This window comes from Scophthalmus maximus, chromosome 5 (assembly GCF_022379125.1).
Source record: "Scophthalmus maximus strain ysfricsl-2021 chromosome 5, ASM2237912v1, whole genome shotgun sequence".
In the NCBI taxonomy this organism is placed as follows: domain Eukaryota; kingdom Metazoa; phylum Chordata; class Actinopteri; order Pleuronectiformes; family Scophthalmidae; genus Scophthalmus; species Scophthalmus maximus.
This window is the reverse complement of record NC_061519.1, coordinates 12,845,153-12,866,520: the sequence shown is the minus strand read 5'-3', so window position 1 is coordinate 12,866,520 and position 21,368 is coordinate 12,845,153. Positions and strand designations below refer to the sequence as shown.

General features: G+C 43.7%; 1 protein-coding gene across 5 annotated transcripts; it reads right to left on the bottom strand.

Moving 5' to 3' along the window:
* Positions 1 to 1,574: 1,574 nt before the first annotated feature.
* On the bottom strand, positions 1,575 to 19,879 carry tbl1xr1b (tbl1x receptor 1b). 5 transcript variants are annotated; one of them, XM_035634535.2, is made up of 16 exons: positions 19,653 to 19,879; positions 17,456 to 17,522; positions 14,722 to 14,825; positions 14,436 to 14,581; positions 13,995 to 14,217; positions 12,152 to 12,284; positions 10,535 to 10,676; positions 10,020 to 10,083; positions 9,831 to 9,928; positions 7,516 to 7,576; positions 6,972 to 7,093; positions 6,452 to 6,526; positions 6,230 to 6,357; positions 5,725 to 5,890; positions 5,377 to 5,478; positions 1,575 to 4,145 (listed from the first exon to the last, which is right to left on the bottom strand). In XM_035634535.2, the coding sequence occupies exons 3-16, from the start codon at positions 14,777 to 14,779 to the stop codon at positions 4,119 to 4,121; spliced, it is 1,545 nt and encodes a 514-aa protein (XP_035490428.1). In that variant the 5' UTR covers positions 14,780 to 14,825; positions 17,456 to 17,522; positions 19,653 to 19,879; the 3' UTR covers positions 1,575 to 4,118. The 5 variants fall into 5 exon arrangements, with proteins under 5 accessions (XP_035490428.1, XP_035490429.1, XP_035490427.1 ...); XM_035634536.2 differs by lacking the exon at positions 19,653 to 19,879 and adding an exon at positions 19,208 to 19,365; XM_035634534.2 differs by lacking the exon at positions 19,653 to 19,879 and adding an exon at positions 19,212 to 19,363.
* Positions 19,880 to 21,368: the final 1,489 nt, after the last annotated feature.

The window sequence follows — 21,368 nt, the reverse complement described above, 5'->3', positions numbered from 1 at the left end:
AAGGGAATGACAGGACGCTCAGACCCTGCTACTGTATGCACATGACCGATGCATCATGGGACTGCTCAGGAAGTGTCGACCTGCGTGCACACTTACTTACACACATACAAAAAATAAAAACATGCATCCATTGCTTTTCAAACTTGAAAAGATATACATATTTGCAAAGTGTAAACTAAAGTATTTTGCTATGGATAATCTCCTAGATGTTCTATAATGTATTAAAGGCTGCAACCAACTAGCTCTGGCTTATTTTGACACAAATGTTCTGCACCAAGTCTGATCAGTTCATGTTCTTTCAGCCCTTTCGATCCACTACACTACTGTTGTATACTAAGTAGCGATGATGTGAAGATGTATTGAAGAGAAGTCCGCCGACACCGTCTTGATTGTATATAAAGGTTTATTACAAAAAGACCAGCATCGATTACAAGCCCTGCAGAGCTTGGAGAGTGTCCGGCCAAAAGGACAACCCCCCCCGACTCTTCTTTGGGGGTTACATTTATAGGCCCATCATTGGCTTGAGTAGGAACATCTGGTTGACTCAAGATATGCTATGTGAGTCGTAAAACTTAGAGGGGACAAAAGGTGAGGTGAGGGGTCATCAGGAGACCCTTATCTTGGCATTCCAAAGAAAGAGATGTAAACACATATTCCCCTCTCATTCCATATATGGACAAAAAGACACTACACTACCACGAAGACGGTCTCTGACCGGAATCTTGCAAGTTGCACAGATTTAAGTTTGACTTTTTCCTCCTTTTCGTTGAGATTCTCTCATGACACAACCTGCTGGTGAAGCTGAACAGTGATGAATAATAACAACTAGAATGCAGGTCATTTGAAGACACGTCGTTCCAGATCAGGGACTGTTTTAATGCACAACTCAGGAGCTGAATTTTTGCTCATCGACACTTGAGAGGGCCACTTTGGTTGGAGGACTAGACCTGACTGCAGAACCAGCTCTCATCTAACCTGTATGAGAAAAAGGAGAGATCATTTTTCATGAAAGTACAGAGCAGAGCAGCTCGACAAAAGGAAAGATCATTACACCGAGTGATGCGCCCATCCAAAGTCTGACTAAACCTGAATGGGGAGAAGGCTCTTGGACCCTTGTGGTTTAAATGTAGCCACCAGCTAGAAGCTTTCTGGTCTAGTCGTGATACATGAAATGTGGTTTGCAAATGTTTGACAGTTAGCACTGAACACAAAGTAAATGTGTGTGTTTTACACTCGATGAAAGTCCAGGAAAAGTTATTACAGTTCAACTTGCGGGAGCCATGAATGTGTACACATTTGTTAAAGTGAAGGCATTTGATTTATTGTCCGTCAACCTTACGACTGGGCTTTTAATGGGATCAAAGTCAGTGGGATTCTTTCTCTGTGGATATACGAGCAGTGGTTGAGATTTAAATCGAATCCAAAGTGTTTAGTATCAGCGGACCGACTCTGCCTGATGGCCGAAACTGAAAATAGTCCAAGCGGAATTTTGTGTGAATACCTGAGGACATTTAATCAAGAACTCCTAAAGAGCGTCAGCGCAGCAGTGTGAAAATTAAAAGAAAACACGCCGCTATTATCAAAATAGATTTTATTCTAGACCTTAAGATCAGAGTGATATTACAACAGTCAGATCCGGAGGCTGCAGACCGCAACCATGTGAGTGAGAGAGAAGAGTACAACGCAAGTGAGGGCAAAGACAACACAACAAAAACAAAAACAAAATCTGCAAATTGGTATTTACATGTTCTGTGTTACACATCAACAATTAAAATCCAAATTTTATAACTTTTTTGTTCATTTTTGAGTACAAGTAGCTACAAATGAATCAGAATTACAAAAGTTTTGAGAAGTACAAAACCTTCAAGGGCTCTCTGACATAGCAAAGATAGAATTGACATTAGTACTTTCAGTAAGAACCAAAAACAAAAAAATAGCAAACACTTGAACGCAGTGTAAAAAAAACCCCTAACCATTATAAAATACCATTCCACTGTCATAGATATCTTTGAAATTGTCTTTGTGTTACAGTCCAATCACTGCCGACTGTATTAAAGCAAACTTCAAAATAGTCTTCAGCTTCAGAACAATTTTTTTTAGTAAGTAACATTCTGAACAAATCCTCTGACTGTGTATGTTTGTGTATATCAAGCCGCTGGATGTTAGTTATGGCTACAGGATACCACGATTGACCCCCCAGGAGTCGGACAGGACGCCAGTTACCCTGTGACCCCGCTGGAGTGCCGCACTCTCGGCATCGGCTCTGATTCGTCTTTAAGAGCGTTTCAAACATCAGGCCTGTCCACGATGGCTTGAATGAACATCTCCCTGTTTTGCTGCATTTTTTAGCCTAAAGTGCAAAGGAAAAAGAAAAAAAAACTCCCCTCAAAGGGCTGATCTTTTATTTCACTGACTGTTTAATGGTATTTTATAAAAAAAATTAAAAAACAAAAAAACACAAAACAATCCTCATGGTCACGACCCCTGGTGATGCACGGCAACATCACATACTGTATTTCAAGCGTCTTCAAAAAGTTATTTTAAAATCCACCCTTAGCACTGAGTGGCATACAAAAGACTCCCCTGTGATAGCGCAGATATATATATATTTTACATATATATATATATTATATGCAGATACCATGATACATCAAGTCATATGCTGCGAGTCTGCCCCAAAACGGCAACTCTATTTGAACACTACAAATAAAAGCACTGTCTATCTGTGCATAGGCCTGAACGCAGCCCGTCTCCAGAGTGTGTGTGTGTGTGTGTTAATGTTGGGCAACAACTGCCTGACAACAGCAAACCAAGGACTGTAGTGTCGACAGTGGATATGAAGAGCTGCACACGTTACAGAGTGAAAAGTTTGAAGCTGACTGCTCAACAAGACAAACCACAGACGTCAGTTCGGCTGTGAGCGAATGTTTGAGTTGTGTTTTACGAAGGTGCGACCAAACGACGCTGCGCCGCCAGAGGAGGAGATGCTGCAAGCGATGTTCTGTTGTTTAACGACCAAGCAGAGGAAGAGGGACACGATTAGACTCAGTCTGATTATCATTCAGCACTGGATGGCCACAAGTTAAAAAAAAAAAAAAAGCACAATTATGACTGATAACACATATTCACGTCAGATGAATTCGACAGGTCATGGACTTTTCCTGCGTCCTTCACCGCACGACCCAGAGGCTGAAGCGACGCCACAAAAGCATGGCCGTCTCCTTGAACCTCGAGCTGTCGACGCGTTAACTCCCGCTGGTGTGGTTCTGCCCAACACGCGGTTGGAGCGCGAGATTGACAGTGTTAATGCTGCAGAGGTTTTCAATTCTTTAGAGCTCCACATCAACCTGATGAACAAAAACACCTGAAAACCACTTGTGAGGATAAAAGTTGTAAAAAAAACCCAACAAAGGACAGTTCAGCCTCTGATTAACTGCTTCAGACTTTGATAAAAAAAAGAAAAAGGGTGGGCCAAAATGGGACAAACCTTTTGGATAAAAATAGTCGACAAAGTGATCAACCATTTCATCTTCTGAGCCAAGTCAAGATCAAGATGAAAATCGCCCGATGAACAGCTTTAACACCGGCAGGAAAAGACAAACATCTCCCACAGCCCGGGCCCTCCCCTCTCTCCCAACCCACACGTTAATATAAAACCTACACAGATCAGTTTAATCCAAATTCGACACAACAATGTCCACAGGACACCAAATGCTGACATATGCAATATGCACACTCCAACAGAAGAAAACAAAAGTCTTTAAAAATCTGGTACAAAGGATAAAAAGAGGGAAAGCGAGAAGAATCCTGGTGCTTTTGTTTGCGTACGACGACGGGTCCAATGTGGCGGAACTGGTTGACAACATGCTTCTTCCAGCAGGTCCGGGAGAGTCCACACAGACCTGTGACATACGTGTGCAGAAGAACTGTATGTGGCAAAGGTGTGGTCCTGGTGTGTACATAGGAGAGACAGGCAGATGGGTGGGAGGTGGAGGGGCTGTGATGGCGGGCCATTGCGTCTGATGGGACTACAGCAGTGTGCCGGACAGGCAGGGACAAGTCAGTCATTTTGGCTATGTACACATTCGTAGTCGGTCCATGGCTCCACCAGGTGAGTGTCATTTCCTCAGGTCTAATACACAAACCTGGGAAAAAAACAAAAAAATCAGCCACAAGAATTTTAGTTCCAGCCACGCCAGAGCTTTAACTGAGAGGAGAGAGGTTTCACTTCTCACCAGCAAGAAGCTTCATCCAGGTTTTGTTTGGTCATATGTAAATTAAAAAAATGTATTTCATTCTTACGACAGCTCTGTGTAATACTCGTGTGAACAACAGCCACGACGTTACTGCCACTTGTTTAGGGCAAATGATTGAGGAGAGAAAGAGTTAAAAATATGAACACCTGCTTTATTTTGGCCATAAATGTAGAAATTGGACATTGATGCACATTGAGTGTATTTATTGTGGGATTCCACTGCGAAGACAAATCCACAGTTTCATTCATTCTCCATATCAAATCCTCTCTGCGTGTTTGTCGTTGTACACTACATTTCACATCAAACGGCAACTACTTTTTAACCATCAGAACAAACAATATATTGGTTTTAAAAAAACAAATAAGTACTACACTTAAAAAAAGTCTGCCACTGTCAGAGGAAAGGGAAAACTCCGGAGCAGAAGGTGCCGACAATGCGCCAGTAGCGCTGGTTGCGAACCGCGTCAAAAATGACGAAGAAGAGTGTACAATCAATCGCGTTGCGTTCTCTTAGCTGGTTGTGGCCCAAGAACAAGGCCTCAACCACAGCTCCCTGACTTTGGCCCATTCTTCCCCAGACAAACAACTCCCTACTCAGACACTAGTGGCTCCATCTAGTGTTGACTACAGGCACCGCAGCAGCAACTGTTAAACCTGCATGCGGTTTGAGAGGTTGGGTTTCAAAAACGACTACGGAAACAATAATGCCTGCGGGAGTCAACACTCTCATGTGACAGCCACTTGTAACCGTGATTCTTACCAGACACCATCACCACATTTGATGGTGTCAGTTAACCCGAGTCAACCATGTTACTACATCCCATGGTTGGGAATTAAGAATCGATTCTGGGTCGGAACCAGTTCCAACAATTCCAAGATTCGTGGATTTAATTATACAGATGCATTTCGGTTCTGCTAGTCGGTTCCTAACTTCACACTTCCGTCGCGCAGTGCGTATTAAATTGTCCATTAAAGTTGAACTGCGACACGGACCTGTGCAGTATGTCTACGAGACGGGAATTTAAATGGATTCAGAGCTAATTTGCTTTTTGTTATCGCAGTGTGGATGTCGCCTCAGTCGGCTGGTGTAAATGTAGTACACAGAGGCCAGGGCAACTCACCGATCCATCTGATGCGCTGGCTCCTACTTTGTCCCCTGTGGCGTTCCAGCACACCTCGAAGATCCCTCCTGTCCCCCGGTAGCTGTGGACTAAAGCACCAGTCTGAAAACACACACACACACACACACACACACACACACACACACACACACACACACACACACACACACACACACACACACACACACACACACACACACACACACACACACACACACACACACACACACACACACACACACACACACACACACACACACACACACACACACACACAAATGTTAGCAAAAATTTTGATCATATTTGGATGGCTTGAACACAATGTGTTTATTGGTTGTCATCCCGGACCTGAGTGTTCCAGATGTGGACACACTTGTCGAAGGAGCCGCTGGCGAGGTGCCTGCCATCAGGGCTGAAGGCCACACTGTAGACGGGCTCCTGGTGGCGGGTCAGTGTGTGGATACACACCCCGCGCTCTACGTCCCACAGACGCACTGTTGAGTCAAATGACGCACTGCAGAGAGGGGAGAAGGGGGGGGGGGGGGGGGGGGGGGGGGGGGGGGCAACATGAACAAAGTGTCAGAGTCGAGTAGCATGAAAATAAAGTGGCAGATGTATCCACTGGTTAAGAACCTGTTTAAGCATAGAACACCGTCCCCACCGGAGTTTGTCACGTATCCTGATATCAACCCTTAATTCTACAATATCAGAAACGTGCCTTTTCTTGTTTCCCCAATTTCAGATTGTAGGATTGCATACACAGTTTGTTTGTCATCTTGAATCTATGAAATGACCCAAGGAATTGGAAACTGAGAAGTGAGGCTGGTGCTCAGGTGCTGCTTTGTATTCTTACCTGGCCAACATGAGGTTGGCACTGGGGTTGTTGGTCCCGGGGCCTGTGGGGCTCCACTTGATTGTGTAGATTTCTTTACTGTGGGCCTGGAGGTCGTGGACACACGAGTCCTGTTTCATACTCCAGATCTACGAAGGAAAGGGAAGGAGAAAAACTTGTTACGTTGCAACATTTTCCTGGCTGTTAGGTGACAGTCACTACATTTGTATTGTGTGGACTGACCTTGAGTGTCATGTCGTCAGAGCAGGAGGCTAGCAAGCTCCCAGTGGGGTCCCACTTGATGGCATTGACCTCATTCTGCAGCGAGTTAGATGGCGGTTAGAAATAAAACAAGATCAGCAAATGTGTGATAAGATGTGCAAAGGGGGCAGCTGATTTAAAGGGGACACATTATTTCAGTGTTTGTGCACATAAATGTGAGTATCTGTGGAGCCTGCTGGCCTACAAACTGTGAAAAAAGACCATCCTGTTGTTTTTGTTTGAGCTTTGCTAAACCCTCCAGCCTGGCTCTGAACCACTGGTTCAGATTTATGGTAACAAATTAAAAGTATGAACCTGAATAAGAGCATAATATGTCACCTTAAAAAACGACATTCAGTATTTCAATGCATCCTGAAAACTTCTTCATTAAACTGTCACAGGCTCGTTACAGCATCGAGGGAGAGTTTTGACAGAAGTGGTTTGAGGGTTTCTTATTTCTGACTTCTGTCTCTGTCTCACACGCGGAGGACTCGTGTCTTACCGTGTGTCCCTGGAAGGTCTTGACAGGTCTGTCCTGACCCAGCTTACACACATGGATGCACATGTCTGTGCTACAGGAGGCAAACGTGTTGTTGCTCTGCCAGTCTACGTCCAAAGCAGGTGCTGTTGGGAGGTAGACACAGAGCTCAGGGCTGCTGCAGCAGTGACATATGCAGGCAGAACATGAGAGACTGTGACGTGCATACGATGATCTGAATGAAGATCAACTGTTGCCACACCTACTGTGAATTTACTGTAACAATAAGTGCAGATACAACAACATACAATTTGCGAGTTCATTTGCGGTGTCGGGTCTGTTACTGTCACGCTCCGACAAAGCAAACACTGTCACAATGCAGAGCTGTTGTGCAAAATGTGTTGTCAGGCTGAATATGGAAGAGTCAAAGACATCAGTCACCATGTGTGAAAAAGATTTGGTGACAGAAACATGGAATTCATTATCAGTGTTGTCTCACTGCAGTTCAGCAAAAGGTCTAAAAACAGGAACCGTTGCATGAAAAGTCCGTCTGACTTCTGTCACTCACCAGAGTGGAAAGGAAACTGTTGCTTTGCCTCCCCTGTGTGTGCGTCCCAAATAATTGTGGTCTGTGTGAAGGAGGAGATTTTCATTATTCACACACACAAACAAATATATATGTATGTACATATACACGCACACATCAGGCCTTTTTTTTTATACCTGCAAATAGGGCTGCCACTAACAATTATTTTCATAATCCATTAATCTGTCGATTATGATCTTGATTAATCGATTACTTTTCTGGTTCATAAAATGTCATAAAATGGTGAAAAATGTTGAGCATGTTTCCCAAACCCCAAGATGATGTTTTGTTTTGTCCACACACCAAATATATTCAGTTTACTGTCGTAGAGGAGCAAAGAAACCATAAATATTCACATTTAAGAAGCTGAAATCAGAGAATTTGAACCAATTAATGGATTATCATATAGTTGGCGATTCATTTAATAGTCCATCAGTAATCGATTAATTGATTTACTGTTGCAGCTCTACCTGCAAGACAATTGTACTTGGGCATTCATGTCTAGCCTGTCCTGTAGGTAACACTGCGTTATTACAGTGTCGTACACTAGATGGCAATGTTACACAATGTCACCACTGTTTTCTCTGTCTGACAGAAATGCTTCATGCCAGCCATATGCTGGCCTTTCCCTTCACGTGACTAATGTTTGATGAACATTTTAATTTATTATTAAGACGTTTCATTCACTTTTAGCGTTTATGATGGTCTGTCTGAACGCCTCTTTGCTAAAAGCCCTAAAATAAACATTAGCTGTTCAGACTCGCTTGTCGTCAAGAGCAAATAGTGACCCAACAAATAAGAACTTGAAAGACAGATGAAAACTTTCCTTTAACAGCCTAGGACACATATCTTGCAAAAAGCGTTCATCTTTGACAGTGATCATGTGCTTAAGTAGGCATTAAGAGAAAAAAAACACACCGACCTATTAAAGCATCAAACATCTCTGAACAATTTCAACCCTTCAATGAAACTGGTCAACTGATGTCTATTCTGAATTAACATGGTGACCTGACTGAATAATGTCTTTTCTCAACATGCTTTGACTAGAGGACATGAACCACAGTAAAGCCCCATTCAGACCGGAGTGATTTCTCTAGAGGAGATGGTTTTAAAGTCGCTGATCAGTCATCTTTGTTTGAGAAACTGTTTGAGCTTTTCTGTTCTGTGTGAGCTGCGTGTCTGTTTGCCCCTCTACCTTTCAAAGCTCATCAAATGTGCAGTTGTAATGTTGTAATGTCAGCTACGTTTTTAGCCTATTTTAGCCTATATTTGTTTGCATTTTGCGAAATCCTGGTAAATCGAGACTAACAAGGAGGATAAGAACTTTATGGCTTTGTCAATGTATTGAGGGGTGGAAAGAGTAATGGAAAATTGTATTCAAGTACTGCTACTTAAAACAAATTTTAATAAAGCAGAAGTACTATTGCTTGTGTCGAAAAATGTACTCAGAAAATGTACTCAAAAGTACAAAGTAAATAAAATGTACTCCCTTCCAGGTGAGAAATGAACCAAAAGCAACCACATTATTCCAGTCAGGCATTTTGAAGCCTGTGCATACAACTATTAATTGATAATTACAAGTCCACAGCTTCTTATAGGATTAACAGCAGAAGAAAAACAACACACTCACTAGCGGCTGCAGCTGACAAACACAAAAAACGCTGCATTGCTAGGCAACAAAGTAATTTGTCACAACAGGGGAGGTGGCGCACACCTCACCGACCGGTATAAGTGGACGTAGAAATCGCAACAAAAGGATCCACCCACACTATTTTAGCATTTAGTGTTAAGTCCCGCGTGCACTTCATGGCTGTGGTTGCTGGGTGGTGCATCGCATCGGCCACTGCTGCTCTGCCACAGCTTCTGATTTGACTCTTTTCATCATTAGTGTTCTCACACAATCATAGCTTCATCATTTGACTTTAGTTTTTTCTCTGTGATGATTTACTCGTGTTTTAAAGTACTTGGAGCATTACTAATTTTTAAAACTACTTCAAACAGCACAAAATACTAAAAACTAAAGTAAATATAATTTGTTAATTCCAACCCCTGCATCGATGATTCATTGTCCATTGATAATATATGCAAAGAACACGTTGTCTGGTGGTGGGCTGCTGGTTTTGATCGGGAAGCTAATAAAACAGGAAGCGATCTATGGTCATTGTGACAACAGTGCCAACATTCATACCACTAAGAAACGCTACTTTAATTCTGTCGTGGGCGAAGATAGAGAAGATAACACCAACAATCTAATATTTCACTGCTTACAAACCACAGTTAAAATCTATATGCTTTACCTTGTCAACACCAGCACTGAGGATGAAGTTTCCTTTCTTATTCCACTTGAGTGCAAATATAGGACCTTTATGCTGACCAAGCGTACTGGCCAGGTTACCTGAAAACATTCAAAACCAAATGCAACTTAGAAAGAGAGGGAAACCATGTCACAACCCATACATCATTGTAACAGAAGCTAAGAGTCTTACCATCTTTTGTCCATATTCTAGCAAAGCCATCATATGATCCTGTGGCGAGCAACGTTCCCTCACTCTGAAAGAGAAAAGAGATGTTTCTCACTAGTTTGCCATCGATGGCATTTAATGTTTTGAAGGTTTAAGCTCCCAAATGATTTTTCATTTGCATAATTTGGTTCAGCATTGTTCCTTATCTCACAGATAAGTTCCACCTTCTTTATTCATGAGTCTCTTCTGGGTAATAAATAGTTGATGAAAGATGAAATATTAGTAATGATTTGGTGTTGCGTTGACGACTCAGGGAAAAAATAGGTTGCAGCTGAACAGCATAAAACGCCTGTTCCCGTGTGGGAGTGACTCGCCCCCATATATCTGGTTGGAAGGAATGCCTTCAGCAGAAGTAGTGGCCACAGGCATGCCGGCACACAGCACTAGATTAGATTACTAAAAATCTGCACTCAGTGGAAAACACACACACAATCATACTGTACAACCACACACACAGGCACGCACGCACACACACTCACATTCCAGTCTAGTGAGGTGACATCCTTGTTGCTGGGCACGTCCTGGCCTCCTTCCCGTATGCAGTGCCTCAGAACCAGCTGCGTGGATCCACCTGTGCTGTTCTCACTCAGGTTCCAGATTCGTGCTGTCGAGTCCCCGGACCTGTCGGAGTAAAAGATTTCGCATAGTGAGCTGGGTGAGATCTGTGACATCAGATCACAAGTGGTCACTCGAGACGCATGAGGACATACGTTCTAGTGCCAGGCGTGACCTGATGACTCGTGACGTACGGTAATGAACAGGGCCAAAAATGACATCATCAAAGGAGATACAGTGGTGTGAAAAAGTGTTTGCCCCCTTCCTGATTTCTTATTTTTTTGCATGTTTGTCACACACAAATGTTTCAGATCATCAAACAAATTTAAATATAAGACAAAGATAACACAGGTAAACACAAAATGCAGTTTTTAAATGGAGGTTTTTATAATTAAGGGGGAAAACCTACATGGCCCTGTGTGAAAAAGTGTTTGCCCCCTAAACCTAATAACTGGTTGGGCCACCCTTAGCAGCAACAACTGCAATCAAGCCTTTGCGATAACTTGCAATGAGTCTTTTACAGCGCTGTGGAGGAATTTTGGCCCACTCATCTTTGCAGAATTGTTGTAATTCAGCCACATTGGAGGGTTTTCGAGAAATATTTGGTAATTTATTTTTTGGCAGCTAGCTAAAAACTTTTTAAAGTAATGCAACCGCTGGGGGGGGGGGGGGGGGGGGGGGGGCCGAGAGTCAAGATTGACCTGTGTGATGATGCAAACGTTACTCTACTAATTGGCTTTTGCAACATTGCGGCAGGTGAATATTTCCCTCAAGTTTAAAACATTTCAACTCCAACGGATGATGCAAAATGTGCGTTTTTGCTGTGACTGTATGTAATCTTGCACGAAAAAGTCCTGTCGCGTTTGGTGTGAACGTACCATTAATCTGCTGATCAATAACTACAGGCTGCTTTGAGTTATAACTATGCAGTCGTTTGTTGTTATTTATAGGCAAAAAGCCTTTAGTCATTAGCTGATAGTAAAAAAAACTGTCACACTTCCAGCTTAACCATAACATTCTCCAACTGATTCTCAGATTGTCCAAAGATTTTTCTGTGTAACATTCCTCTGTAGAGGGATATCGACATTGGAAAAACTATGACTCTGGCCAACAAAGACACTTTTGTCAGAAGCGATAAATTAGTAGGGAATAGGAAAAGAAATGCTTCACATACCTCTAAATGTTCCCCCAACTAAGATTACTTTTATTTGTTTAATCAATTTTTGAACATTAGCAAGCTGACCGTGGAGAAGTCAACCATGGTTTTGACTGCTTATTTTGCTGATATATCCTCTATCATTTAAAAACAAAAGATATGGACATGTTACCAGGGTTAAAAACTTGATTTTACTCAATGGGTGTTTAAAGATAGACAAGACAACCTACTCTGGACCACAAACTGGACTGTTATTAAATGTGGGAATGTATTAAAACAAAGTAACAAAGCCATCCATGTCTCAACACTCTCTCGTGCTATTCTTTGGTGCTGTGTGAGCGGTGAAAACCGAGTGGACAGAGAAGGATGATGTGGTGATACTGACCCAGAGGCAAGGAGGTCGTTCACTGGGTTCCAGGCACAGATAAAAACTTCAGACTCGTGGCCCCTCAGGACCATGGCTTTACTCTGCGGGATCTCCACATCTCTATCCACCTCCATCATCTCCGAGTGGTGATCTACAGGAAGGAGAGAGAAGCACACCAAAACCTTTAGCTAAAGGTTTACCTAAGAGTGATCATTTAGTACTGCACTGTTCTCAAAGTTAGGAGGATGCAATGGCAATTGTGGAGGGTAACTGTGTGAGCTGAGATTCTTTGGTTTCCTTGAATGGACTCGTGTACACCAATCGTGGTAGGAAAAAGCTTCACAGTACTCCGGTGTAACAGGCAGAAACAGATGTATGGTAGTACAGATGTATCCAGTAAAATAGCCAAACTATTTTGAGATGAATAATGAGTTTTCCCACACAAAGGAATAATCTGATGGAGCAGCTAAACATACCAACAACCAGGCCAGCAAACTGGTTTCATTTCAACAGTGCTTCTGTTCTGCATCAAATTTCCTCGGAACGTTCAGTCCCATAGCAGCACAGTTACTTCATCCTTGCATGTTGTTAATCCAAACAGACTTGCGACGCCAGTGTTTCTTGACAAGAGTCAAGTAAACGCTGCTGCACTGCGTGGACACCAGCCTGAACAGCTGACAGCTGTGGAATTACAGAGCAGGCTATGCTGCCGATGAAAGGCCAAGAGTGTTTGTATGAAACCCAGCTCGTCTAAAGGATAGCCACTAAGCGTACAATGGCACAGAGTGTAACATGCAACGTATCAAGCCAATGTTTAGACGTTGTAAGTGAGTAAAGTATAGCTGTAAACGTGTCAGAACCTTAACATACCCCCTCAGCAGCAGTCTATAATTGAATTCTGAGGCCCGGTGTGTTATTGTGATTAAAACATTGTTGGGAAGAGGAGGAGGTGGTTTGGATGGAAAAAACCCATACCGAAAACCACGAGTTAACAACATGCAGGTTTAAGGAAACACCAAATTAGCTTTATGTAACGCAGAGTGAGCCACAGACATTTATACACCCAAGACAATCTCGAAGTTGTACTGCAGCTGTCATGAAGAAGAGAGTACAACTCTCTTCTTCATCTCTTCACACACACACACACACACACACACACACACACACACACACACACACACACACACACACACACACACACACACACACACACACACACACACACACACACACACACACACACACACACACACACACACACACACACACACACACACACACACACACACACACACACAGACACACAGACAGACAGACAGACAGAGAGAGAGAGAGAGAGAGAAATGGGTTTATCCCAGGGGAGTGGTTAACAAAGAGGGTTAGGTTTAACTATAAGACGTACCTTACAGTCTTTTAGTCACGTTCAACTGCATTTAGCAGCAACATTTTTCCTATCACTTTATTTGTGAGGGGAAACATGCTATACCAAGACATAAACTGTATAATGAGCAGAAAAAAAAAAAAACATACCGCGATACTGCCAGAACCATACATTGTATAATTTAAGTCTTTTGTTGATTATTTTGGACTTGTAAAATGTTCCAACTTTCGGCTGTGGTATTACCAACATTATGCCTTTTATATAACTGTCAGTGTCAGATGATGCCAGAGAGCTTACACGGTTTCTTAAAAACTTCAATCTCAAAGTCAAAGCCTTTAGATCCAAAATAACAACCCGCAGAAGACCACGGGAAAGAAACATTCCCTGCAGTGTGGCCGCTTATTTTTTCACCCAAGCAAAAGGAAAACACAGCTGTTTGTCAGGCAGCTGATTCGGAGACAGAACCGTGAGCTAGCTTACTGGCTAAGGCGTGGGATCCATTTTCCTCCCCGTTGGCAGCGCCCTCTCCGTTCTTCGTGCTTCCCTGGGATCCTGTGCTGCTGCTGCCGCTGCCTGCCGCCGCCTGCTGCTGCTGGGCCAGCTTGTCCCTGTAGGCCTGCTGTCTGGTCTGGACAACATCTGGCATCACGGCATCGATCAGAGACAAAGACTCGATGGGCCGCCCGTCAAATAAGGTTCCGTCCTACACAGAAAACATGCAGTTTTATATATACATACTTGCCACATGTGAATACAGATTTATTGTTAATAATGGATCATCACAATAACAATAATGAACAAATACTTACAAGCCTACAGACATACTCAATTCAAAACATTACACTAACAGTGGACTGCTTCTTGACAGTTTAATGCAGATAACACTAATGAGAAGCTGATGGTGTAAAGATGGAGCCTGACCTCATTGATGCTGACTTCAGCCTCCACATACTGCAGGCCCTTCTGGATGATAGAGATGAGGGCAGCAGGGGGCACCAGGGCTCCATTGATGTTAGACTGGCTAATGTGGCTCTCTATGCCAAAGGTGAATGCCGAGTGGGAGAAGCCTGGTGGGGGCAGGATCATTTGAAAAGTAGGCTTGAGTAAAAGTTTAATAGCACAGAGACCTAAACAGCAGAGTGAAAAATTACATTTGAAATCATTTAAGAGCTAAAAACCAGTGTAAGTAAAAGAATCTTACACTTACCTGACTCTTGCAGGTATCTGTAAACCAGGAAGTTGACCTCATCACTACTTATGCTCATTTTTAGTGCTGGCGATTAAACCATTGGGTCAGCACAGCATAGGAGCCTGGAAAAGCAAACCACAGAGGAGCACAGTGTGGTGTTACACATCGTAGAAATGAGCTGAAAATATCATCATCGCTTCCCTGCATTTACATCACACACAATCATAAATGGATAGTAAAAAGTAAGATGACAGTTCAGTGGCTCTGAGCCAGGTGAAAAAGGACACACACACACACACACACACACACAGACAGACAGACAGACAGACAGAGGATGGTGTTACACTACGAGCTAACTTCTAAATCAGCACACATGTTGAAACGGGAGTAGAGGAAGAGGTTAAAAAAACACATCACCTAGCTTGACCTAGACTGTGCAACTTCAGATGAGGGAAACTGATAAATGCAAACTGTGATCTGCCATTTGATAAATGACAATGTCCCGTTCGTCTCTCTGTTTGGTGGCTGCAGAAACCTCCTGGCTCTCGGCAGGGCACAAGTTTCCATTCATTAACCTACAACTGGAAACAATTACCAGCCGTCTTCACAAGGCAGGACGGGTATTTTGGAAACAAAATGTCTGGAATAGAGGGGCTTTAAACCTCAGCAATAACAGATTAAACAGTTCTTGTGTCCAGTCTCCATATTTATTCATGCAGAACCCACTGTTTACACGGGACTGTGGAAATAAACAAGGGGTCTGGACGAGGGACAGAACCTCTACTGTTTCCGTCATGCCCGCCTGCTGAAAAAGTCAACACGTCTCCTGCCGCATCCCAGGGGCTGAGATCCAAGACCAACTGAACCAGTTGAGGCCTGGAATCTAGTCGAAGCTCTTCAGCTATCCCTAACAAGGTGGTCACAAAATCCCGCTGGATAATATTTCCCACAGTGAAGTACTGACAGAAAGACTCGGCAAATGTTCCAGCCGGAATGTCTTCCAGAACAGACTTCTGTTAAGGGTGAAACCAACAATAAATGACATAAAAGCAGCGCGTGATTTCAACAAGCATGTTCGCTATGGTTAAGGTGCACTATAATCACGTTGATATAACACTTGTGCTGATCTAATACTAACCTGATTTCAAAGGACGCCAGCGAAAATGTCATAACCAAGCAAGTGACGCAAGAGCAGTGAACAGGGTCAGAGCTTACAAGCATACAATAAGAGTTCGACAAATTCATCTGACTGACATCGTGTGCGATATTTGAATGTTTTATGAACATGATCAGTATTGATCATTAGCTCTACTAGGAGCACTGACACCCAACTATTGACATAATTAATCTATTCAAAAAGACGAATAGCTTCTTTCTCCGCGGGAGCGATCTAGCTGCTAACTAGACTCTGGGGGAACAGAAAACAACCCATCCTCACCTCAGTGACCAAATCGTCCAGCTGTTAATGTGACAGGATAAGATTCGACAGCCCAATTAGAAGCTTGCGAGGTAGAAGATGGGTCGAACAACAAGCAAATTATTTTCAGAATCTCTTTGTTAACTTTAAAGATTATGGTGTCAAATTTTAATGATCATCACCATCATAGTTCACGGGTGTAACTCACACCTACTCAAGTCAATACGGTGGCTATCTGTCAATTTAAGACCCCGTTCAGACACACAAACACTGGTCTGTATAAAGGTCGCCCCGTGAACCCTCCTTCACGACTGTCCTCTTGACCAAGTTTGAACACAGGTGTGACGCCCCAGCCATGGTGTGATGGTGTCATTTAACTGAATCACTGTCAAAAAGCAAGAGAGGAGCACATGGAGGCCAATCAGGAGAGGAGGCACGCAGAAGGCGGACAGACGCTAAGAGTCTCTGCTGACAGTGAGACGCTGAGGAGCAGGGTGAGAGCTCTCTGCATGAAAGGTTATTCAAGGATTAAACTCGCTGTGTGAGCTGAGATTCGTCGGTTTCCTCGAATGCACTTGTGTAAAGCAATCGCGGTAGGAAAAAGCTTCACAGTACTCCGGTGTAACTAATGTAACTTGGCTCCCACACTCACTGACATACAGTAAGTCTCACATTGCCAGACATCCAGACAACATTTGGAACTCTGCCAGTGTCGGTCTCACACCGAGCGTCGACTAAGTTATACCCCATTTCACACTCACATGGACATAGCTGCGGACACTGCAGACGCATATTAATTCCTAATCTGACGTCTTTCAAGGCCACTTGGATGAGCACGTGCACTCTGTGCCCTTGTAGTTTAGTGGCCGAGCTAACCCGTGTGTCAGAAGGGACACGACAAATCTGAGGGTACACGGATGTCTGCCAAGGAGCCTGGTGTACATCCGAAGATGCAGAGTTTGGTCACGCAGACCCTCGTGTTACCTCACGTACTCGCTGATGTTTAGAATATAACACTAGCTTCAGGCAGCCTTTCAGACTAGTTTAAAGAGGCCGTATAATAAGTATATGTATTTTTTACATTCATTGTTCCAGAAGAAAGATTACCCTGTCATTGATAAGACTAAATGTCAAGCTTTAGATTGTTAATGTTCACGAATCCACTTGAATGGAAAGTGAACATCAATACGTGATTTAGCATGCACCTGAATTCTGACATTTGGCCTGTGTAATGTGATCTTCTGGGCCTCAATATAGCATGCAGCTATAAAACTATTACTGTACATAGAACTAAACACGATTAAAATGTACAATCGAAGGGTGAAAAACAACTACCCATGTGATCAAGACGTCTTCAGAGGCGCATCATAGCTGCGTTGTCCTCAGCAAGAACTCACAGTCCCTGTGGGGGGAAAAAAGGAAAGAAAATGTATTCACTTCTACCAGCTACATGAATCATATGGATGTACCATCACGGGTGGACATCACATGTAAAGGATGCAGAATACAGTGTTTCTCCAGAGGGAAATCACTTGTACTCTACGTCTTTCATTGAAGAATTCCTGCCAAACAAGAAAAATAAAAATCATTGATCATGAATGCTTCCCCCCCAACTGCAGACCATTCCCCACCATGTACTGTAGTTTAGTACGAGCGACCCTTTCACAAGAAGCACACGGCCCCACCAAACAGTCACAGGGGACAGAGTTTCTCCATCAGTGCTGCGACACGTTCGCAAAAGCAGAATGAGCAATTTTAGCAGCAAAGTGTCAGGGACTGGGTGAAAAGGCAGCAGGGAGAAGGTGTTATGTGCAAAAGGGGCGTGTCACCAAACAATGAGCGAAAAGTGGGTCAGCGATGCAAAAAGCCAAAACACTCTTGAGGATATTTGTGCCATGCGTGGTGTGAAACTGTCCCCCGAGGACCGCAATTAAAGGGGAAGTGTGCTTTTAATGTTGTATAAAGCAAATGAACCCCACACGTCGTGATTTTGATGCTTGCTTGCCTACGATATGATCTAAGCCAACACTTCTTGTGCCGGATCACAGACTGGTGCACACGACCGAGGAGAATTTTTCAAATTAAATTAAAAAAAAAATAACTCCCTTTCGAATGTAGCTGCGCCTCTTTGTGTCGCCATCTGAGTCCGTGTGGCTGCAGCAGGGCGCCGCGCGGCTCAGACCGGTTCCGTGCAAGTTAAATCCAACGCCAGGTACGTCCCCGTGCTAATCTGCCGGCAGCTAAATTAGCTAGATAGCGCGGTAAGCTACAAGCGGAAATACACCGCCCATCCCCCACGCCCGGCGGCGGCGGCGGGTGAATGGACTGAACGCACTACAGTGTGTCTGCCCATTAACCGACACGCCGCGTGAGGCGGGCAGACCTGTGGCACACTTCTTCTTCTTTTTTTTCTAAACCAACGAATGACTCAAAATGCACTTTATTACTGTAACACAAGCCTGAATAAAACCCTCCTCCTCCTCCTCTCCATATGCCACAACGCCGCGTCTCTCAAGTGTAACAATGATTTACTTTAAGACTGCCGACTATTGTAAGGCTGAGGATCGGCCACATGTCACGGGTCACTAAGTGGACGCACGGGGGGGAAATGGGATCGGGCTTTGTCGCAGCGCGTGTAACTTATTTTAGGCGCGTATCGAGTAAACACGCAGTATTCACCCTATCCGACTCGCAGCTTTCTTTCAACTTCGAACGAAGCGCTAGGTAAGGTTAGCACCCCCCGGGCTAACGCGCGAGTTAACATTAGTTTTGCCTCTGCGGCGGCCGTACCCGTCACCACACATGCCACTCAGGCAAGGCGGTCCACGATCGCGTTAATATGAAGCAGGTCACCGACAGTTAGCTACGTGTAGTTAACCCCCCCTCACACGGATTAGCATTTTGTATTTATTATATACACACAGCACTTGGCGGTAAAGGGCGTTAAGTTAGCTCACTCGAAATAGCCTTTCTGACGAGATCGTGAACCCATCGCCATCACTCTAACCCTACAAAAAAAATAAAAAACTAGCGAGCTAGCTAGTACCAGCATGCTATGCTAATGACAGTGTTGCTTTAATCTCGTACCTACTTGGGTAAAACCTTGCAATTTCCGATATCTTCCGCAGCTCGTGTGTTCACGTCAGACCGTGTTATATGTGTAGTCAGCAACACAGATCGTTTTCGCACATATATATATATTAATGTGTCGTTGGGTTATAATATTGAAGCTAGCGCCAGGCGGTGAGAAGCCAGCAACGGCTTCAGAGAGTCGACACAGTGGGGTGACCCGACATGCGAAAGTGAGCCGCCTGTAACTACTGTTATTTTTCAAAGCGCCACTCGCCAAAGCTCAATATGATGATGAACCCCTGACGGCGGCGGCGCTTCCACCGTTTCCTCCGTCGACTGCATCGGAGTGTGGCGGGCAACGTATGGAAGAACGGTAGCAAAAAAAGAAAAGATCCACATTTAACATCAGCCTTATTACAAATGTCTACCAAGTGGCTCTGATGCGGTGAAGACAACTAACCTATTTCCCCAAACACGTCGTGGTAAGGTGAAGTTGAGAGACGTCCTCCAGCGTTGATCAGCTGCTACTTCGTTTTGACAGGTTCACGTCAAAAAAGGAGACGCTATGATTCCCCCCCTCGACCAATGAGATGGAAAAGGAAGAGAGAGAAAACCCCACCGAGGCCTGTGGAAGTTTGTCTCACCGCCAAGCACCAGTCATAACAAGAGCGTCCTCGCCCATCCCCCACTACACCTCTTTTTCGCATGTCAGGTCATCACTAGCTATGGATTAATGACTCCCCACCCCCTTTCCTCTGCTCAGTCATTCAGAATGGGAAAGTCAACAACAAGCTTACATCATCAGAGCGATCTGTGTTTTACACAGATTTTTTTTTCTTTTTAAAGCTCAATACATAATGCAAAATTATTATTAATTTCCCCAGTGTGAATTTCCCCCCAGTGTTCTCAGCATCCGTGGAAGTGGCTGCACTTGCCTTCAGGCATTATGTATGTGAGATGATGACATGACATGAAATGCTGAATTGGGGACTTCAATTAGTAGTACAACAGCATCAAGAGGCGTGCAGCGTATTCAGTTCACCCTATGTTTCTGCGGTTGTTTGTTGCTGTCACAAATCTCTGCTGGGAACACGTGTAGGCCAACATACGACATCCCTTTTTTTAATTCCCCATGCATATTTGCAAAAACACAAGAAAATCCATGAACAACCACAATATCGCAATAATACGTGTCATTTTTTTGACCAATAATTTAGCGTTGCTCAAATAATAGGCTGGCATAAAATCTCCAGCTAAGTTAACACTGAAAATAAAGCACATGGACAGCATTTTCATGCAATCAGATGGTTTGTTGAGCCATGTAACTGAGTGATGGATTTGTCTGTAGCAGATGATATATGTTACTGCAGTCTAGTGATTTTTTTTTTTTTGCCTCTGCCCCCTCCGAGTCTCTGAGCTTTGTGATCCTCCCACTCTGTTATATCAGTGCTCATCTGGTCCTTTGTCAACATCCTTGCAACTCAGCCACCAGAGACCTCCAGTCTAATATCTACTGTGCCACACAAACACCGATACAGAAGGATGATTGGATGTTACAGTGCATTGTAATTTCTTTACCCTGAGCAAAACTGGTATGATTCTACTAGAGGTTAGTTGCCGCAAGGATTGGGGTTATGCTTCATACACGCAGCACAAAATTGTTTGTAATATTCAGAAGAAGAAAAAATAAAACCTGTTTCTATATGGTTTGTCTCTATTGGTCCGTGGAGAGGCATGATTTCCCACTTTCTGCTTCACGTTTCCTTCTTCCCTAGCCAGGATAAACAGAAATAAGGGGCTCCATCTCTCCCACTGTGTGAGGGTGTTTCGGCTGCCAGTGAAGAAATGCCCAGCAAATTCCTCCTCTCCAATGCCAGGTTTTACACAACATATGATTCACTATAGGGGCGAATATTGTGAATTGACCCACCTGTCCTCCGTGACTGTAATCCCACCCATCCACTTTTACATACAGCCTATGCACATGTATTGTATACTGGCATAAAAGATGCACATAAGCAAACATCTGGGAAAATCTCTAAATCGTAAATTGTGTTGGCATACAGTTGTCCATAAAATGAGAACTGTTTTCCGCCATAAATATGATAATAGGAGGGGTACAGCAGTGTGTGTGTCTGTTTGTGTGAGTGGAGGTGGGGAACTAATCTTCAGGACA

Bases quoted from the DNA above. Each gene is read 5' to 3' on its own strand.
- tbl1xr1b (XM_035634535.2), bottom strand. From the start codon at position 14,779: ATGAGCATAAGTAGTGATGAGGTCAACTTCCTGGTTTACAGATACCTG. The intron at 7,094-7,515 runs GTGAGTGACAGA...ACCTCCCAACAG, and splicing joins ACAGTTTCCTTTCCACTCTG to CACCTGCTTTGGACGTAGAC. The intron at 4,146-5,376 runs GTGAGTTGCCCT...TTTTTTTCCCAG, and splicing joins CCAGCGCATCAGATGGATCG to GTTTGTGTATTAGACCTGAG.